This window comes from Semicossyphus pulcher, unplaced genomic scaffold (genome assembly GCF_022749685.1).
Source record: "Semicossyphus pulcher isolate SPU_LCO1_2020_fin unplaced genomic scaffold, fSemPul1.0.p SCAF_16, whole genome shotgun sequence".
Lineage (NCBI taxonomy): Eukaryota > Metazoa > Chordata > Actinopteri > Labriformes > Labridae > Semicossyphus > Semicossyphus pulcher.
In genome coordinates this window covers 8,054,985-8,075,657 of record NW_027211670.1, presented here as the reverse complement: position 1 = coordinate 8,075,657, position 20,673 = coordinate 8,054,985, and the positions used below count along the sequence as shown (strand labels likewise).

General features: G+C 42.6%; 1 protein-coding gene across 1 annotated transcript in view; it reads right to left on the bottom strand.

Moving 5' to 3' along the window:
• snx29 (sorting nexin 29) overlaps window positions 1-20,673 on the bottom strand; it is a 194,254-nt gene that overhangs the window by 148,502 nt on the left and 25,079 nt on the right. Inside the window, exon 14 of the mRNA XM_069665100.1 lies at window positions 4,389-4,474. Coding sequence (XP_069521201.1) covers window positions 4,389-4,474 — 86 coding nt within the window. The remainder of the gene's footprint in view (window positions 1-4,388; window positions 4,475-20,673) is intronic.

Genomic DNA, 20,673 nt, shown 5'->3' with positions numbered 1-20,673 from the left:
TTGAGTCATGACCACGAGTCTATCATCAGATGGCACCGTGAAGAAGTCACTGATCTCTACGAGCATCATAAATAATAAAGAAATCACACGCTTCGCTTCAAAAGCTGCTGATTTATGTTCTAAAAACTTGTACGGGCTGAGTAGAGCTTCAAGAGCCCGGGGTGAGTTTGTGACTCTGGGTTGGCGTCTATATGTGTGTGTGATGATTCGACTCGTGCTGCCAGGTGTCTCCCCGGAGACTTCTCTTCATCTTACTCTGCCTTACAGTAAACATGACTGTCGCTGTTACATTGCGAGTCCTCTGGGGTTCTGCTAATGGCTTCTCTCAATGACATACAGGAAGACACACAAACATATGAAGCGCTTGAACATACGTGTACTTTGACATACACAAATTGGAGCCCATTAAAGTGACATGTAAAGTATATACACACCCTGTCGTCTACTAAAGGGATGCACATTTTCAGATTGGATTCATGCACCTCACACTTGTACAGTCGTGTCACTCTAAAGAACACTTTTCTCTCAGTTTAATACGAGGGGAAATCCCCCCAAACTAAGCGATAGACGGCACCACGCAGAAAATATAATTACCATTTATCTGAAACAGTAGAAAGGAGAGCCGTCTCTTACAGGATGTCAGCGGGGCTGGCGGCGCCCGAGGAGCGTTCAAGAGATCACGTACGCAGCGCTCTCATTAGACAGGAGCTTTCAGAAAGGCAGCACACTGATCATCGGCAAGCAGGCTGACAGCACATGAAAAAGGGGATCGCTTGTGTATCAATTCATCCACATCGTCTCTTTTACCCCCAATCTTTTGCTCCCCCTACATTATTCCTCCTCCTTCGCTCCCATTGACACACACACATCTCAGCCGAGTGTGGAAGTCGACATCAAAGTATGATGGAACCAGGCGCATCATTAGCAGGAGAAGACAGAGGCGAGAGAGGATGAAATCATTTAGACGCCGCTGCCGAGAGGGAATTACTACGCCTGTCGGGATGAGGGGAGCCGGGATGGAGGGAGAGGGGAAGACAAGAGGTAGGGAAGAGGGGTGATAAAGGAGGAGAAGAGGGTGTGAGAAGTCAACAGGAGCGGGAAAGAAAAAACAAACAAGAGAGCAACAAACTTAAAAGACAACTAGAACCAATTTACGACTTTGTAGTTGAGCTGTGTGAAGACCATTTTCTGATAAAATAGGTGTGAAAGAATCCTCTCCCTCCAATCATCCCTCCGATCGCCCGGTTCCTCCCCACAGAGCTCTCCGGTGGTGGCGGGCCGGGCGGCCGTGTTTGACAGGCTGAGCACGGTAATTGCCACGAAGCAGGGGGATGAAATGTGAAACGGCTGCTATGTTTTAAACATGATGCTGCTGAAGGCTCAAGCTGCAGGTCGGTGCCCGGTTAACAAGTGACGGCATCGTTTGACTGTTTGAACCCAAACAGAAGAAATAGATGTGGAAAACTTTATAAATGATTGATTAGGTTAAAGGGAAGGCCCCATTTGGATCTGGTATAAGTCGAGTTCACTTCTGTGATTTAAGGAGTTAATTGCGGGGTTTGTTTGATACAAAATCCTATGTTATATAATAACTTAACGCTTAGAGAAACGAGTTGTGTAAGAGATCACAATTTAAATACCAAAAAATGTCATTATAAATATGAATCATGAACGTTTGTTCTTTCAGGATCCGTGAGAGGAAAACTGGCCTCCTTAACCTTTGAGGCCATGTCCACATGAACGGAGCTTTCTCTCTGCGTTTTGGTCTTTCGTCCAGGTCACTGAAAACTTTTGTAAAACTCCAGCCAGGGTGAATGCTTTTAGAAACTCAGTTTCCGCGGAGACGTGTAGACGGGGTAAACAGCGTTTTCGGCGTCAGGCTGTGCACCGTTATCTCCTTTGTGAGGCGTCTCAAATGAGGCGACATTCCTTGCAAAATTACCTCGGCGTGACAAAAACAATGATGCTTAACAGGACTTTGTACATGTTTTCACATGTATGTACAGTTACTCGTCTACTATATTGAGGAACAAAGGCGTCTGGATTCTTCTTCTTTGCATGACAGGGTTATATCGCCACCTGTTGGTGTGGCATTCTTATGACAGCATTTCTGTTGTGTTTTTGCGTTTTCTTTGGGACAGGGATTTTTTATAACCGTGCTTGTGTGGACGGGGTTTTTTTTTAAACGAAGGAGGCAAAAACTCAGTTTGGGTGTAGACATGGCCTTTGCCCGCTCAACACTCTCCCATTTGCCTGCATTCGGTTTGTTCGCCTTCAACCAGGAGTCACTCTAGCTAGGCTAACGTGAGCTGTTGCTGGCCAGTGACAACCATCAACATGAATGATGTCTGCTTAAATCGTAATCTCTGTCAACTGGATGTCATTCTGGACTGGGTTTGCAGTCCAAGAAGTGTTTTTGGGCGGCTGTGGCTCAGTGGTAGAGTCGGTCGTCGAAGTGCCCTGAATCCTAATTTGCTCCTGAACACATAGCAATCGGGTATGAATGCACAGATCCTCATTGGAGATAGGCCTTTGCTATCAGTGTGTGAATGTGTGTGTGAGAGGGTGGATGTGACATGTAGTACAAAGGCACTTTAAGTGTTGGAAGACAAGAAAAGCGCTATTTAAGTGCGGCCCATTTACTATGTTCCAATCGCCTCTCAGCAGGCTTTGGCAGGAAAACAGCCCATGCACAGAGCATAAGAACAGGAACACATCGGACATAATGCAATCCACTGGTTTTCATTGAACTTTATAACAGACATCTGTTGAAAGTGCAGATAAATATCCATTCATGGACGTCTTCACTCAACTACAACCCCATTCTTGCGTCTGAAGTAGCTAGTCCAACTGTAAACAAAAAACAGCAGACGGAAGAGGACGTCTTCTCCGACATCCTTTTCTCGCTTATCCAAATAACCAAATGCTTCACAGTAGGACATCCCCAAAATTGGCCATTGTCCCCTAGAGGTTATATAGCTGTCAGACGATATAATTCATAATGTCTCATTTTCCATTTGTTAAAGTGCTATACACAGAACTTGTGACACAGAAGTTTGGTGGTTTGGAGATGTCTTAAAGCTCCTATTTGACTGAGCTGCTGCTGAGTTACAAGAGTAACGTAACACGTGATGCAATGATTCCATCTGATGAGTTAAATTAAACCCATTATATAAGTAAAAAGGCTAGGTCAGAACCTCGTATGTGGCTGACTGCATCAGGTCAATGTGCGCTTTTGTGGGCAATGTGTTACAAGGACTGTCCTTATGAGGCCGAGGGCAACGAGGAGCAGCCCCGCCTACTCCCCCGAACCAAGTATGCAGAGCCGTGTAGACAGAGAGTGGCATCAGTGGAGGTCCAATATTCTCCATGATCCGCCATTGCGATGTCGCAACTCTCTCTCTACAGCTGTGAAAGTACTGTCACTCACTCACTCAGTCAGTTAGTTACTCAGTCACATACAGAACAATTTGTAGGGCTGACCCCGGCGGTCGCTTTTTCGATCAGTATTACGTAGAGTAAATCATTTGCGGTACCAACACAAAACTGATGATATAACTATGGTAGTGCACTATATTCAATTTTGCCCCAGTGTTTATGCCTAGCTATCCCTGCTTCTGGGATATAACATTCCCACCATGCTTGCTGTAGCTGTCTGCCCTTCTGGACCACCAGTGCTGACTTTTTAATATCGCTGATAGAAAGTTATGTTGTAATAAACTGGAATTCCCCTTTTTATTCTTCTTTACACAATAAACTTAAATGCATGCTTAGTTCACATTTATTTTTAAAGATGGCCTTTTTAAAAGTAATCATAAAACTCGACATCACAAACTTTTACACATCTCTTTACCTCTGTGCTCTCGCAAGAAGCAGCAATAAAACGCACAAACACATAAACCCTTCGGGGCCGACACAGATAACCGCTCTCCCTTCCACCCCTGAAAATGCAATCAGCTATTATGTGGCCCTCTATAATCTGCCATGTTCATTTTATTTGCCTTTGATACAGCAGGGGCTTATCTCGCCAGTATTTGCACAGAGCAGCGCTTACATCCCCCCGGCAGCGGGGAAACAAAGTCAAAATTATCAAATCGACTCAAAAAAACAGAAAGAGCGAGGATAAGACGGCGTGAGAGGGCGCAAAGAGTGAGAGGCTCGCTCGGTGTGACTGGGCTGCACACCGTGAGGAGGAAAGTTTCCCCTGAGAAGTGCTTCAGAACCGATCGGGGAGGTGGAGGGAGCTGATGACCTTCTTTTTCTGTGTGTGCACCTACGAGAGTTTCTGTTTGAGAGCGAAATAGACGGACAGGGACTCAGATATGAAATCTAATTTCAGGTCATAACGATGCATGTGAGTGTTTGTGTGTGTGTGTGTGTGTGTTTACCGTCATTGCCCTGGCTCCCCTCTCTCTTCAGCATCTGCACCGCCCCCACATACTTCTTCAACTGGACCTTCAGGACCTCATTCTCCCTGCACAAACACACACACATACACAGCTTATAACCACAGTACACATACAGTAAGGAGGCTGTAATTGCAATACATTACATGCATTTCAGAGTTTTATAAAGTCAAATACTCTATAATTCATAAATCAGGTTTGTGCATCTTCCGTCCACCGTGCACAAAGTGACAAAGGGTTCATTTTCCGTCTAACACCTCTGGGAGCTGCACCGAGCCAGTAACAGGAAGTTGTTTACTCCGTTTTCCTGACAGCGTGTGGCAGAGGGACACTGTGTGAAACTTGGTGTGACATCTTGTCACCTGAGGAACGGTGAAAATAAAAACACTTGAAATGTAATCCAGGTGGTCACACAGTGGCATATTTACAGGGAAGTGTCTTGACTTGCACGTCAACCCTCCGGCGGCACAACCGGCAGGCCGGTAGAGGAGGGTCAGAGACCGAAAATACCCATCAGGATCAGATCGTGAACCGGGCTCTGTGGGTGGACGAAGACATGTTTTTTTTCAAACTATTAATAAGTAGCAAAAATGTAAAAGTAATTAAAATCCAACCAAGAAGAAAAAGGTTACCGAGTGGTAACAAATTAAGCAGGACTTCTGGTTCTCTGAAGGTGGCAGGTCTGCAATACTACGCAGAGAAGGGTATTAAAAGTGCAAACAAGTGATCTATTCACCTTCTATCCAAGAATAGTGTTAAAATAAAGACCAAAACTAAGCTTTGGTCACATAGTAATTTTAATTGTTCAAGTTTAGAGAAATCGTTTACGCTGTTTCCAAGCAACCTCATGCATGTTTGCCTACTTGTGTCCTCGTTTGAGCTCGGCCTCTAAGGTTGAAAATCTTTAAAAAATACAGTAACTCTTGTATACAGACTATCTACATTGTTATTTGAAAGTGATCAGAATGGATTTGTGTCATTTTCTCATCCTTAAAAATACGGGATGGGTATTATAAGGATTTTATCAATACCGGTTATCGATAACAACACTGCTAATCGATACTACTCTCCATTATTTGGTGCAAAAAGTGGGGTAACCAGGGTTAAGGGTGGTGGTCATCTCCCTACAGTAACATCAGTTAACATTAACAGTAAATGTAGTAACAGTAACAAACATAAGCAATACAGAAATAGTTTTCTGGCTGTCATGGCAACTCAAAATTCACACTTAGGCAAGCTGCCAGATACTAGCGTACCTAAACCCACTGGTCTCCACTGTAGTGAAGTAAATCTTTTACAATAGACATCCTGCGTTTCTTTCCTGTGTCTTTTTCCCTCGTTTACCAACAGAGACATTTTACTTGGGTGTCTGACTTCCGCTTACGTTAGTCAAGCAGCAGCCCCAGCTTCATCTGCGGTGGCTGACGCCGTCGGAGGAATAAATCGAAACTTAACGCAGAAGTGCTAATAACCGAAGCTAGCTAACAACAGCGACTGAATAACTACAGGCTTATTTATTAAGAACCATGTGTTTTTCCTGGCATTTTTAGTTAGGCTAATCCCACCTGCAGCACTGCTATCAGAGCCACCGGGACTAGTGGATGCACTGAGGACGTACTAGCAGTGACGCTAGCGATCGCTATAGCGTTAGCTGCTTTGCTAAAGCAGTCAAACAAGCTGCACTGCTTCAGATTTAGATGTTTCATGAGGGTGCTGATGTCGCCCCCTTTAGACGCAACTACCTTTTACATAGATTAAAAATAAATAAACACTTTGATGTGTTCGCCATATAGATCTAGAATTTCTCCAGCATTGGAATTGACCAATGACATACTGGTACCAAAAAATACCGGTTCTTGATACCCTCCCCTACTTAAAAACAATTGTCAGGTTTGGTCTGATACACTTCTGTCACTCTGCATTTGACGTTGCTGTTGTGTTGCAAGGTTATCCATAATACATTTAGAAATCTGATTTGAGCAGTTAAAGCGTTAAAGTATCAAGACGCATCTTTAAAAATCTGATTTGAATCTCATTTCCACTTCTAAATATGTTTAGTCGTCTGAACAAGTCTACTAAATACACAACGATTTTGCTTCCAACTTCATGGCAATAGTTTGGGTAAGGCCCTCCACAGATCCCCAACCTGAGCCCTACTTAACATATTCTGAATGTGCAGTATGTTCACAACTGCTGTTAGCAAAATCCTCTTATTGCTGTGGGAAAATCATCTCAGAACTCTGTTGTATGAGCAGGTAAATTCTTTGGACAGGTTTTGAAATGAGACGGTCACCTACCGTGTTAAAAGTTTCTGTCACGAGACCTGCAGGACAAACCTTTGAGAGGCAACGCCTTTTTAAGGATATTCGGGTGTTTTGTTATTTAAATGTATTGACAATTGAAGTAACTTTAGAAACTACACAAAGAAAACACATCACACAAACTGTTAAATGGATACAGAAAGCAGGCAGAAAAACCTTGCACAAACATCTGAGAGGCTGTAATAAAGGGCACGACCGCCAACCTTCAAACACATTAATACACTTTATCTGCTGACTAATGCTCATATTAAAGCCTGCAGGCTGTAAGGAGACAGAATCCAAGAGGCAGCAGTGTGTATTCAGACCTGTGCTTAGCATTTTAGAAGTATCAAAGAGATGCTATTTAACAGCACTTGGAAATGTTTAAGAGCCACATTAGATAAAGAAGCAGTTTAATGACAGGTGTGACTGGTGTCAGTTACAGCCCAGCATAGATAAAGTCCCACATTAGCTCCTCTTAAAGCAGTGGTGTGTGTTTGTGTGTGTCCGACTGCGGATGCGGACACGGACGCTCAGATAAAGCCGAGACAGAGGCAGTCTCCTTACAAGCCGTAACCAGTTGAACATCATCGACTTTGGGGAGGAAATCAATCAGAGCATGAGTGCGGCTTTATGCCCTTGGCGGTTAAATTTAACAGCCTTTGTCTTGCTCCGCCGCCGCCCCCCCCACCCTTCATTCTCCACGGGTGATTTTTGGTGCCCTGCTTATCAGCCCCACATTCCAGCATCAAAAGGAGGCGCCTGCCGGGAGACCTCCTGAATCCACATGACGAGCTCTCAGAGGAGCCGTCCGCGTCGTCGTTATCGGAACCACCCGCAGCCCAGACGCTGCTCCAGCCTGATTAAATTAGAGCTGATACACACCACTTGCTCTTAGTGTGTGTGTGTGTGTTTGCGTCGGCGCTCCAGGAGATACGCAGGCATTCAGATGCGTCTCATTTTACTGAGAATGATTCTTGTGTCTGTTGAAACACCAGCAGACACATTACAGAGATTTATGAAATGAGAGTGAACTCGCGTTGCTAGTCGACTCTCAGGTAAAACATGTACTTTGAGGAGAGGAAGAGCCGTCGCTTAATACCTCGATTACTTCAGCTCTCTGGTCGTTCCTCACAGAAATGACTGATTTATTTTTACAAAAGAGAAAAATAATCTGAAAACCTTTTAAGAGACATTAACGCTGTCTGCTTGATATTTTTATATTAAGTACAGATCAGTTGACTGTCATTAAATGGCCGCTTGTAAAGAGCTAAGACCAAATTCAGCTGTTTAATTTGGCTCTATGGAGATTTCCAGCCCTTTTAGCTTGTTCATTTAGTTTATAGCCCACAGATGCTGATAAAACCACGCATTTGTCCTCCATCTGCGTGACAGCAAGTGGACTTCTAATTGGAAATAACGAGTGGATTAGCGTTGCTGTTTTTATCAACAGGACATTTTTACGACGTTTTATGAACTTTCTTGGCAGAGGATGGATTAAACGCACGGCCAGGCACAGGGGAGAAGGCTGCGTCACACAGGTAGGACAAAAAGGTTTGTTTTGACAGCTGACTAACGGTAACTTGTTAATAGCAATCAGCTGTGAAGTCGGGTCCGACATTACTCAGTTTGGGCCAAAGCTTTCAAATAATAGACGGGTCCGGTTCGGTTTCGGCTCGCGCATTAATGAAAAAAGTGAACACCAAGGCACTGCCAAAGGCTGCATGCTTCTGTTAGCCCTGGTGTTTGTGAATTGGACCTTTTTTGCAATGAGGTTCATTTGCATAGAAAGGGTACAACTTTCCCTGAATGTTTGCATATGACTCATTTAAATACAAACAGCACCGGAACACAGAGATGTTTTTCTGCAGCGTAGTTGGGGGTGCATTCAACCCTTTGCGTGTAGCACACAGGTTTAGCGGCCCCAAATCCACGCAATCCTCTAGTGTATTAGGGGCCAAGTCTTTCAGATAACTTTACATAAAAGAAAAATGTCTTCATTCATAAACAAACAGATGTAAGGTTTTTAAAAAGCATTTAACTACTGCGCAAAATAACGAAAAGTATCTCCCACTCCATTGTGTTGATAATCGTCCAATCTTGCAACACGCATTTAGTTCCAGAGATCAGGAGACAGACATATCTTATTTTGTGTTGGTGGAGACCAAAAAACAGAGCAAAAAAGATGTCCAGAAATATGACCACAAATGTTACGCTGAGGATTTTTTTGCTAAAACGTTTTCCATATAAGCGAATAAGGTGGAATTTTTTGTCACAGCAGACATTTTGACTTGTTAAGGCAGGAAAAGCACAGGTGTCACTAACGATGGATCTGCACAAGGACATCTGAGCGGGCTCACCTCGTTACCAATCAATCAATTACACCTGGGCTTTTTCCACCGGGACACAAAAGGTAGGTGAACCACAAGCTAACAACTTGCTGTTATTTTCCACATTATCAGCTAAAACCATGTTTGTATTTTTACTTTAATGGTAAAATATTTCAAAACATTTGATATGGTGAAAGTACTTTTTTTTAAGTCTAGTACCCTATCAAAAAGAAGCAAAGGTTGACGGTTATCGATTCAACATATTCACTTCAATGGGTGCCACCGCCGCCTGGGATCTACTGACAGCCATTTCCAACCCGCTCCATCAGTCTGGGTTTTTATAATATTCACAATTCATTACAAGCTTATTTTATTTCAACAGTTCTAATGCTAAATCCAAATTTAAGATGCTGCCAATAGAAATGAGCCCTAAGCTCTTCAGTGATTCAAGAACACCACTGTTTGTTCAACGTTCTTTGTCAATGCTCTGAATCATTTATTCACAGCAGGTTTCCATGGCTGTAAATAAATGATCCTCTGAACAAACAAAGCTTAAAGTGTTGCGCCTGCACTTGAAATTGAATATTCGATTTCAGGTTAAAACAACTTGATAATGAACACATTTTTTTTGAATTATTGATCACTCTGATACCTCTGAAATGTTTTCTGCTGATTTAATGTGCTTGCTTTTTGCAATATTCAAAAGAGAAAACACCTCCTGATATGAAAAACAACATTAATGTTTAAACAAGAGAAATTTCAGTGTGAAATATTTATAATCCGACCTGAACGTCAGCAAAACACACAATTTAAACTGGGAAAGCTCGAGGTTTAACCATTGGTCTGGCTTCTTCCATGAAGACATATGAAGGTTTCCGGGGTTATACCTCTGCAGGAATAAATGTACCAACCCTAACCTGAAGAAAAAGTCTCTGAATTATTATACGAGGGGATGGAGACTGAACAAAACCCTGACACAGGCATGGATCACACCAACGTTATGATGTGAATCATCAAAATAAGTGGTCCTGAGGGAAATTCATAGGGAAGTATGAGGGAACGAGGCTCTAACATCAGCATCACCTGCACATTACATCGTCGAATCCAATTTCAGAGCAGACTGATAAAACACGACCTGCAGGTGTAAGATACGCCTGCTGTGTCTGTCTGTGTTTGAGCGGCTTCCCTCAGGTCGTACAGCAGCTCCAGCCTCCATATGGTAAATCAAACAAGGGATTTATTGATTTTCCACATGTCTCATAAACCTCATTACCGACAAGAAAACTCTCAAACACATGCCTCAACATTATTGGACATCCTTTTCTACATTTTTTCCCCATGCATTTTGTGTTCTTTCAGTTATTGTGAGGAGTCAATGCGGCTATACATTGTGTCCTATTTAAGTCCTGTAAGTTGCAAGGTGGGGCCTTCCTGGATCCGACTTGTTTGTCCAGCACATCCCACAGACGCTGAGTTGGATTGAGATCTGAATTTAGAGGCCAAGTCAACACCTTTGAGTTGTCATGTTCCTCAAACCACTGCTGAAAAAGGCCACTGCAATTAGGGAATACCGTTTCCATGAAGGGGTGTACATGGTCTGCAGCAATGTTTAGGTATGTGTTACGTGTCAAAGTAGCATCCACATGAATGGCAGGACCCAAGGCTTCCCAGCAGAACATTGCCCAAAGCATCACACCGCCTCCGCTCACTTGCCTTCTTCCCATAGTGTGAGACGAGGCGTATCAGAGGCGTAATAATCCCACCTTGAACTGGCAGTCTAAAAGGGGCTTTAAGCTGTGATAGTTAAGCGCTAGCTAATGCAACACAGACATCATTAAGCATTGCAACCCATGCTTTAGGCAGAAATAGGGGCATGACAACAAAAACATGATCTTGATACAACAGAAAAAAATCACCCAAACCATTTTAAGAAGCTGGAGACTGACAATGCTCTTGCTTGATCATTTGTTGCTTTTTTTGGCTTGCAACCCTTTCTACCCTCGCAATTCCCACCACTCTCACAAAGTGAGCATGTCTATGAGCTCGGAGCAGTTCAACAAAAGAGCGTTGTTTCCCTTCTCAGATTGTTTTGGCATTTGTTGGTTTAGCGGAGGACAAAAGACGGAAAAACTCTCCAGCATTTGCAAGGACACAAGAGTTTTCTATTGTCAAGCATGGTGGCACTGGGGATATAGTCAAAGGACCATCGAAGTCATTAAGATACATCATCTAGGGACTATTAATATCTCTACAAACTATAGTGTCAATCAATCCAGAAGCTGCTAAAATACTTCATCTGATTAAGTTAGTGATTTACAAACGACTTATGGTTCAGCCCTATCCTCAAGTCGTACCAAACAGAGTGGCTTTACTAAATTTGCATCGTTGTCATCAAATGCTCAACTCACCTCTGAAAAAGCAGCTTACAGAGTTGCTTCATGTAGAAAGCTGCAAACTATAGCTGAGGAATTGATACTATAGTCAGCTATTGTGGTTCCACCCATGATTGATGAAGCAACAGTCAGCAAACGCAAGGCTATCCCTCTGTCAACAATACCATCGAGAGGCGCATTTATGACATGTCGAAAGATATGGAGGAGCAGCAAGTGTCTGATAGCGTGTGTTATGGATGGGGCAGCTGTGGCTCAGTGGTAGAGTCGGTTGTCTTTCAATTGGAAAGTCGGAGGTTTGATCCCCAGCTACCTCAGTCTGCATGTCCATTGGGCAAGACACTAAACCTCAAACTGCTCCCGGTGGCATAGCCAATGGGTATGAATGTGATAACCGATTGACAGTTGGGCACTTTACATAGCAGCCTCTGCCATCAATGTGTGAAGGGTGAATGTGACATGTAGTGTAAAAGCAGCTTTGAGTGGTCACAAAAAAAAGCACTATATAAGTACAGTCCATTTACCATGGATGGATGTTTGTGTGTCAATGAGTAAGGTGAGGGGTAGGGGGGGCTTGCAAATATTTTCATCTACCAAATTGGGGCCCTGCAGAAAAACTTTGGGAACCACTGGATTAAGTGAACATTTCTAAACTGCTGATAATCCTTGATCAAAAGTAAATGGCTCACTAGGTGACATCCTCTGGGCACCATAAATAGCGTAACCAATTTCATGTGATTTCATCCATCCAATAGCAGTTGAGATTTTAGTCTGGAGCAAAGAGGTGGACCAACCAACACACGGTCCACTAGCATCAACATTGACCAATCAGATCTACTTTGTAAGAACCCAAAATCGACGACATGTTTCAGCACTACTTCTATGTGCATCATCAAGTGGCCAATTTGAAGACTTGGTAGCAGTGGTATCTGAATTTAACCATGGTAAAAGAAAGTATTACTTATATAACTCTCTGTTCAATGCCCTGCTAAGCTCTGCTTCATATATTTTGGGACAGCAGGTTAACCACCTAGCATGCCCTATGTTTATATTGCTTTTAGACATCTGGATAATTGTATGCTATTAAGCTCTCACTATGGGCTGCAATCCTAGATATTTGTGTTGCATTCACTTCCTTAATGCTTCTGGCAAGTCCATCATTACAAACTCAGTTTAGTGGTCAACCATTATTCAGAGACACAGGGCACATCATGAATGATGGTTACACAAGAAAACAAATCTTCTAGGCTTTGAGGGTGTTGTACGATTTACTCAAAACCAAAATTATAGCAAGTGACTGCAGCATTGGCTCTGTGTCGACGCTTTCCAATTGAGAGCGGTCGATTTTTTCTATGCTTTGCTTCTTGTGATTGTTGTATCACTAGAAGGGTGTTTGAAACTCATCTGGCACTTTAAGTGTCTTCTCTGCCTTAGTGGACAGGAAAGTTTTAAATGAGTTGGTGGAGTGAAGTCCTTGCTCGGCATCTCTGCTTCAAAAACTGCATCCTTTGTCCGGCTCCAATGGGAGCAGACACGAGCCACTTTCTCATTAAGGCCAAGAGTCTGAACCACAAATATTGTTGGTGTGAGTGTCTACTCAGGACATAAGCTTATTAACTATGTTGGTTAATAAAGCTGTTGAGGTCATCTCATGTTCTTCCATGTGAGAGACGAGTGTGACAGAGGAGTAGAGCAGCACCAGCAGATTCGGAAAAGTTTATGATTGTTTTTTGAGCTAATCAGATTGTGAAAGTTTAAAAAGTTGAAAAGTTTAATCTAATTGAAAACATTGTATAATAAAGGACAGAAAGTTACAGAGGACGGATGTTTCTTAGTTAGTTTTCGATAAAGCAAAAGGACTATCAGAAACAGAGGAAGGATCTCATTTCCTCTTGAAAAACTTTAACTTAAACATCCTGCAGTGTTTACGTAAGTTGAGTCCCTGGAGGGATTTTTCCCCCACTCGGTATAATCCCCACCCTTTCCTTTATTATCCCTGTGCATCTGTAGTCGTCTTAATGTGCAATAAACTCTGCTAAATTGGCTCCTCTTCAGGTACAATCTGATTTCATTTGGAAGAGGTAAATGAGAGGCAGAGGCCTTCAGAGACAGACAGCTCAATTGTAGGATAAAGCTCCTGAGTGCAACTTACTGCACAGCCTGAAAAAAAAAGTTCCCAAGCATACAGTCTTGTGTCACACTTCCAAAAGCTGAATTCACATACACCGATCAGCCATAACATTATGACCACTGACAGGTAAAGTGAAACACATTGATCTCCTTTCTATGGCACCTCAGTGGGTGGGATATGTTTGGCAGCAAGTTAACATTTTGTCCTCGAAGTTGATGCGTTGGAAGCAGGAAAAATAGGCAAGTGTAAAGATGTGAGCAACTTTGACAAGGGCCAAATTGTGATGGCTGGACGACTGGGTCAGAGCATCTCCAAAACTGTAGCTCTTGTGGGGTGGTCCCGGTCGGCAGTAGTCAGTACCTACCAAAAGTGGTCCAAGGAAGGAAAACAGGTGAACCAGCGACATGGTCTAGGGCGGCGAAGGCTCAGAAAAGCTACTGTTGCTCAAATTGCTAAAAAAGGTAATGCTGGTTCTGAAAGAAAGGTGTCAGAACACACAGAGCATCACTGTTTGTTGCGTATGGGGCTGTGTAGCCGAGGACTGGTCAGGGTGCCCACACTGACCCCTGTCCACCGCCGAAAGCACCTACAATGGGCACGTGAGCATCACTGGACCAAGGAGCAATGGAAGAAGGAGGCCTGGTCTGATGAATCATGTTTTCTTTTACATCATGTGGATGGCCGGGTGCCTGTGATTCGCTTACCTGGGGAAGACATGGCACCAGGATGAATCGGAAGAAGGCAAGGTGGAGGCAGTGTGACGCTTTGGGTAATGTTCTGCTGGCAAACCTTGGATCCTGCCATTCATGTGGATGTTACTTTGACTTGTAACTACCTAAACATTGTTGTAGACCAAGTACACCCCTTTGTGGAAACGATATTCCCTAATGGCAGTGGCCTCTTTCAGAAGGACAATGAGCCCTGCCACACTGCAACAATGGTTCAGGAATGGTTTGAGGAACACAACACGTTCAAAGTGTTGACTTGGCCTCCAAATTCCCCAGATCTCAATACAATCGAGCATCTGTGGGATGTGCTGGACAACAAGTCCGATCCATGGAGGCCCCACCTCACAACTTACAGGCCTTAACGTCTTGGTGTCAGATACCTGAGCACACCTTCTGAGGTCTAGTGGAGTCAATGCCTCAGCGGGTCAGGGCAATATTAGGCAGGAGGCCGTATTGTTATGGCTGATCAGTGTATTTGTGCTGCTTGCTGTACTTGAATGTAGATCTATAAGGTTAGGCAATGTGGTTCAGGTCTGGGTTGTCAAAACTTAAGCGTTGAACGAAAAAAGCCACCCCAGGGGCAGACTGACATCATTTACTTCCCAAAGAAAGAAAAAAGGCGAGCCGAAACACTCCCAACATGTAGGCTAATCCAGGCAAACTTCACAGGCTCTTTCTCTTGCACTTCCTCGATCAGCCGAAGCAGACCGCCTGGAGAAAAGACGGCCGCAGCTCTGCCAGCTAAGAAAAAGCATCTGCTCTTGTTTCTTTTTGCGTGTGTGCTTGTGTGTGTGTGCGTGCGTGTATTCATACGTGTCCGCCTGTCCAACCGCCCCCACTCCCACTGACGAGGTTCCACTTCCTGGCCCGAGCCCACTCGACTGTTTTCCCATCTTCCTTTTGGAGAGGCCTGCTTTCTACTCTGCCAACTGATGTCTCAAAACGGGAACAAGAAATAGTTGTGGGGAAAGAGTGTGTGTTTGTGTGTGTGTTAGCGTGTCTGTGAGCCTTCTTGAGGGAAAGTGTTGGAGGGCTGGATATCAGAGCAAGGGCATTTTGGTTTCAGACATTTATTTTTAAGCATTTTTTAATGACTCAATATTCGTTATCATTAGCAGTGATAGTTATTAAATAAAAGTTGTTATGAAGATAGAGATAATTAATTGCACAATTTCAGATTATTTTCCAATTGCAATTAAGGGCCATTAAAGGTACTCTGAATTTTTCAAGTGAAGATTGTTAATAATATATTAAAAAAAACCCTTTTATCTCCCTCTATCCCACTTTCAGCCCATCCAGTCGAGGCAGATGGCTGTTCAACATGAGCCTGGTTCTGCTCGAGGTTTCTGCCTGGGAGGTTTTTCCTTGCCAATGTGTCGAATGCTACTCATGGTGGATTCATGTTGGGTCTCTCTCAAAATAACATAACAAAGAGTATGTTCTAGACCTGCTCTTTTTGTAATGTCTTGAGATAAATTTGGTTATGATTTGGCACCATACAAATACAGTTTGATTGATTGATTGATTTTTTGCATCGCTTCTTCTTTCTTACCTTCTGTTTCCACCAACTGGACAAGTTTAGCAACCATCATCATTTTAAGTATACTGATGCCTATGCCAATAAGCACTAACGGTTTAAAACTTTACATTTCATTGGTAGTTTGTTTGTACCTGGGCTGCAACTTGGGATTGTCGACTATACATCGATTATTGAAATGATTAGCTGACTAATTAGATAATGATTTGCACAATTACTTTTTTAGCTATCAGATTTTAAATGTAGTTGGAGGTTCTTTGACATGTGCTAACTAACAATAAATATGAGTTCTTCATTCAAAAATATGTCTTTAAATAAATTTTGCTGCTGATTTGGCTCCTACTGATACAAAAGATGAATAAGAGGAGGAAGAAAAAGATGAAGGTTTAAAGGTGAGGGGCTGAAAGTGTAAATGAGAGAAGAATCACACAGCGGGACTGTAACTTTAGACTGTTGAAAAGAGATGCGTCAGGTTCTTTCTATAGCACTACAGTGTTATATTAATGTTAGAAGCCAATACAACTCCGTCTATAGATAGCTAATATAGATAGCTAGTTCTCGCTTACAGCAAAGACTGTATTTTTTACGCAGATTGCGAGTGTTTGGGGTGGACCAGAAGATAATGTTCTTGTTTTATCAGGCTGTGTTAGAGAGCATTATTAGGTACGGGATGTCGGCGTGGTACAGTGGTCTCTCTGTTAAATTGAAATCTAGGTTGGCTCACCTGGTACAGACTGCCATGAAGGTTGTGGGGAGGACGGAAAACCTTTCCCTGCAGTCAGTATATGAGCAGTCTGTCCTCAGGCGAGCCCAGAGAGTTCTGTCTGACCCATCTCACATCCTTCACTCGGAATATGAACTTTTACCGTCCGGCAGACGATACAGAGTCCCCAGATGCAAACTAAACCGTTTTAAAAATTCGTTTGTGCCCACGTCGATCAAAATTTTAAATGCTTCCTGAGGTGATATAGATTGTGGATTGTGCAATAGCATCATGGTGTTCCTATATATTTCTATATTTCTATTTTTCATATTGTTATTATTTTTTATTTTATCTTATTTTTTTCCCTTTTAATGCCTTCCTTTATATGGATCTGTGCAATTTGGGTTACGTGCAATATATGTTTGTGGTTTTTCACTGGCATGTTCTCTTGTCTACATGTGGATTGTGTTTTGTCTTTAATTTTCTAATTCTACTGTATTGGCAGTGAAGTGTGTGCAGCACTGGAGTCCAAGACAAATTTCCTTAAGGGGACAATAAAGTGTATCGTATCGTATCGTATCGTATCGTATCGTATCGTATCGTATCGTAACGTTAGCTAGCTGAGAAGCTAAGTGTCTTATCTCAGCGAGTCTGCATCATCCACAAGTCCAACACGCCTTCGCTTAGAGCGCTCACACATTACCGACGTGCTCCCGCAGGCAATCCTTTTGGAGGACGCGACGGTGTTGCGTCGGCCGCCGCCATTTTGCTACGTTTTGTTTAGCTGTTGTTTCCCGAATGTGCACCCCTCTGCAAACTCAGCTCTAGATAACAATGTTAATGTTAACAATGTTCCATTATTTGCTGTATGCTGAGAGGAATCCCCAGCGATCCTCAAAATTCTGTAAAAACCCACTGATATTGACATGGTTGATCAATAAAATTTGTATTATTTTATTTCCCCCAGAGGAAAGTTTAAAATCCATTAAACCCATTCATTAGAAGAGAACAGAAATACATTTACAGTCTGTAAGTTTTACGGGGTTCTTCTGCAGAAGATGTGAGTGTGTGTGTCTGACGATCATAACACGTGTGTTTGTATTTCCACAGCCTGAGGGAGGTTGAGAGTGAGGATGTGGGCTGCCATGTGTGAGGAGGGGTCCTACACTTCCGGTGTATATTTGGATGGGTGTGTGAGTAAGGGTCCAGCTGTATCTCGCAGTTTGTATGCGTGAGTAACTCAATAAGTGAGCAGAGGCTCATTTTAGCCCACTCCCCTCAGACGTCAGCCGAAATCTATCTATGGAGGCTCGCTCATCCTCCTCCACCCCCATATACAGCCAGGCTCAAGATACACACACACATACACACACACAGCTTCCCTGAATTAGGGGGCTCATCTTCTGTGAAAGTGTGATTACTAAAGGTCAAGTAAATAAACGAAACAGCAGGAGAATACTTCTGCTAGCTGTCGGTCAATCTGTCCTTTCACGTGTGAAGAAGTTGTTTTTCAGTGTCAGATTTCATGTCAGGCTTTCTGACTCCCAATTTACCCTTAGTGTGTGTGAATCACAAAGAATTGTGGGATACATAGCAACTGTTGCCAGTAGCCTCTTTCACTGAATGATGCTGACAGCTTCCAGCCCTCATTCAGTGGCTAGCTGCTCCTTCACTGGTATTTATAGCCGCTATTGATCGAGACAGATTTGGCTGAGAAGGAAAAGCAGCACTTGAGATTTAGCGGCGGACTATAGAATAGGCTTTGTGTGTCTGAGAGTGTGCGCGTGTGTTTGCTTGTGTAAAGAAAGCACACTGTATGTCTCGGTCACCTGCAGGGAGAGTGAGGCCATTCCTGTTTCTTTGATCATTTTTTTTCTACCTTTCTTGCCATTCCAACTCCAATTAAGGGGAATTAAAATTAATTCCCTTATTTTATGTTTTTTTTGTCAGATGTTCAAAGGTTCAAATGTAACCAAAGTTTAAAAAAAAACATGCAAATGCATTTACAACCCTACCCTGTGAGTAAAACTCTTTGCTTTTATTTTTCTACTTCCGCAAAAAATATGAATAAAAACGTTTTATTTACAATTAATTCAAGTCAAGTCCTGACGCAAAGCAGCACTTTATAGGTAAATATACTGTATAAACACTCTGCTTTGGTTGTGATGCGCAAGTATGTACTCCAGCATACAAATAACCAACTGTGCAGGGAGATGCTAGGCGTTATTACTCATAGAACTGGAGTTATCTCTAGTAACAACTACTTGACCATCGTTATTTCCTCTTATACAACAGTTAGTTCCGACCAAGTAATCTGATTGGACAAGAAGCATTCCATGAGTGCTGATATAGAGAACAACATCACTGGGACTTTTCACTCTGTGTATCACTCCGCCTCAGCCAGGTGTTCTTAATACTGTTAATTAACATTTACAGCAGAGCATAGCTGTGTAGCCTTTGAAGGAGGCGGTCCACAGAGGATGCTCCATTCGTAGCCTGCGTAGACTGTTAAAGCCAAACCCGCCCCTATTGCCTAGCAACAGGTAGCTAGCAGGCTAACTAGCTAGCATAACTAACGTCATGTAAGTTAACCTATTATTTTAAAGATCCTCGGCCGTTAAAAGTCCGCCATTTCGTATGAATTGCTGCACAATGCATCCTGGGATACGTTGGGCTGCAAAGGATGCACTCAATGGATCCTTCGCGGCCGGGGAAACAGAGGACGCATTTGTCAGCCGCATCTGAAGGAGCCTTCCAATTGGGACAGCCTTCGACGTGCTTCTGTGACGCAATCGGCCTTCAAATACGGCCCCTGGATTGGGACACAGCTATTGTATGCCTACATTGATCAAGCTGGTACCTCTGAATCACACAACAGACTCTTATTTCACTGGTTAATGATAAATTAAAACAAACAGATCAATATATATGTTTACGTTGCTTGGCAACAGAAGTCCAGCTTTAGTTAAGTTGTGGAACTATTTGAGTTGAAAGAGCAAAAAATAATCTGTTGTTGAGTTATACTGTTACTACTATTTGCTGCTTGTTTAACTGTTGTATAAGAGCATGGCTACAACCAAATCACAGCTGTGCTGATATTCCGAACAACATCACAACATCGAGTGTGACATTGCTTAATTATGTGTTACTTCATTTTATGCACCCGAGAGAACCACACCAATCGCTATCTACTGAAAAGTGGACAATCCGCTGTGGTTTTGTAAGCGGAGCTGGTTGATGCCAATTTCTTATGGTAACGCTACCACATTGGTTTTGATACATTGCATCATTAACAACAAGCAACCTACATGCAGCTCACCTGCTGTTTTGACAAAAGAATCATGGGTGAGACAAAATGTAAATGCTAGTGCATGCATTCTCAACTATATAAGCCCACACCCACCCACAGTTAATGGTCTTAATTTCTAGTTTTAAGCCCCATTTTGAGTGAATTGACAATAAAGCAGACTATGGTATTCATGTTATTGGCAAGTCACTATGGTCCAAATATATAAATGTATTACACTGCTGTGTTAAATACTTGATTCTGATTGGTTTATCACAGCATTCTGAGGTCTGCTATTTCTCAATAACGGACCGTTGTTTTGAAGAACAGGTTGCTCTAATCACACAATCCAGAGGTCTAACTGTAATCATATCAATCCGCTGAAAGAAGTCCAGTAAATTTGACGTTGGTTTGTTTACAGAGGGAAAAAACAGAAAAGAGACAGAAACAAACAGAGAGAAAGAAATAAAGGCTACAGAGTTAACCGTTGCTATGGACGCAGCTCTCACTGTGACTGTAACAGACTATTTTCAAACGGAATACAGAAATATAATGATTTTTAAATTAAGAAAATTATTTCCAAATCAATATTTTGTGTCAAATTATTGATTTGTGAGTAAAAAGTTGGTAATAAACAGGATAATGAAGTGTGAGCAGGTTGTTATTGCAGAGCAACCCTTCCGCTTTGTGTTGGGGTCCTGCTCACCCTGTTGGAGTTCCATTATACAGTATTTCCATTATCCTGAATGCTGAACTCAAGACTCCAAAACAATAGTTCACAAATCAATAGGTTATGTCGCCATGGTAACATGTACTTTTTTTACACAGTCCTTGCTTAAAGATAGAGGATTAACTATATATA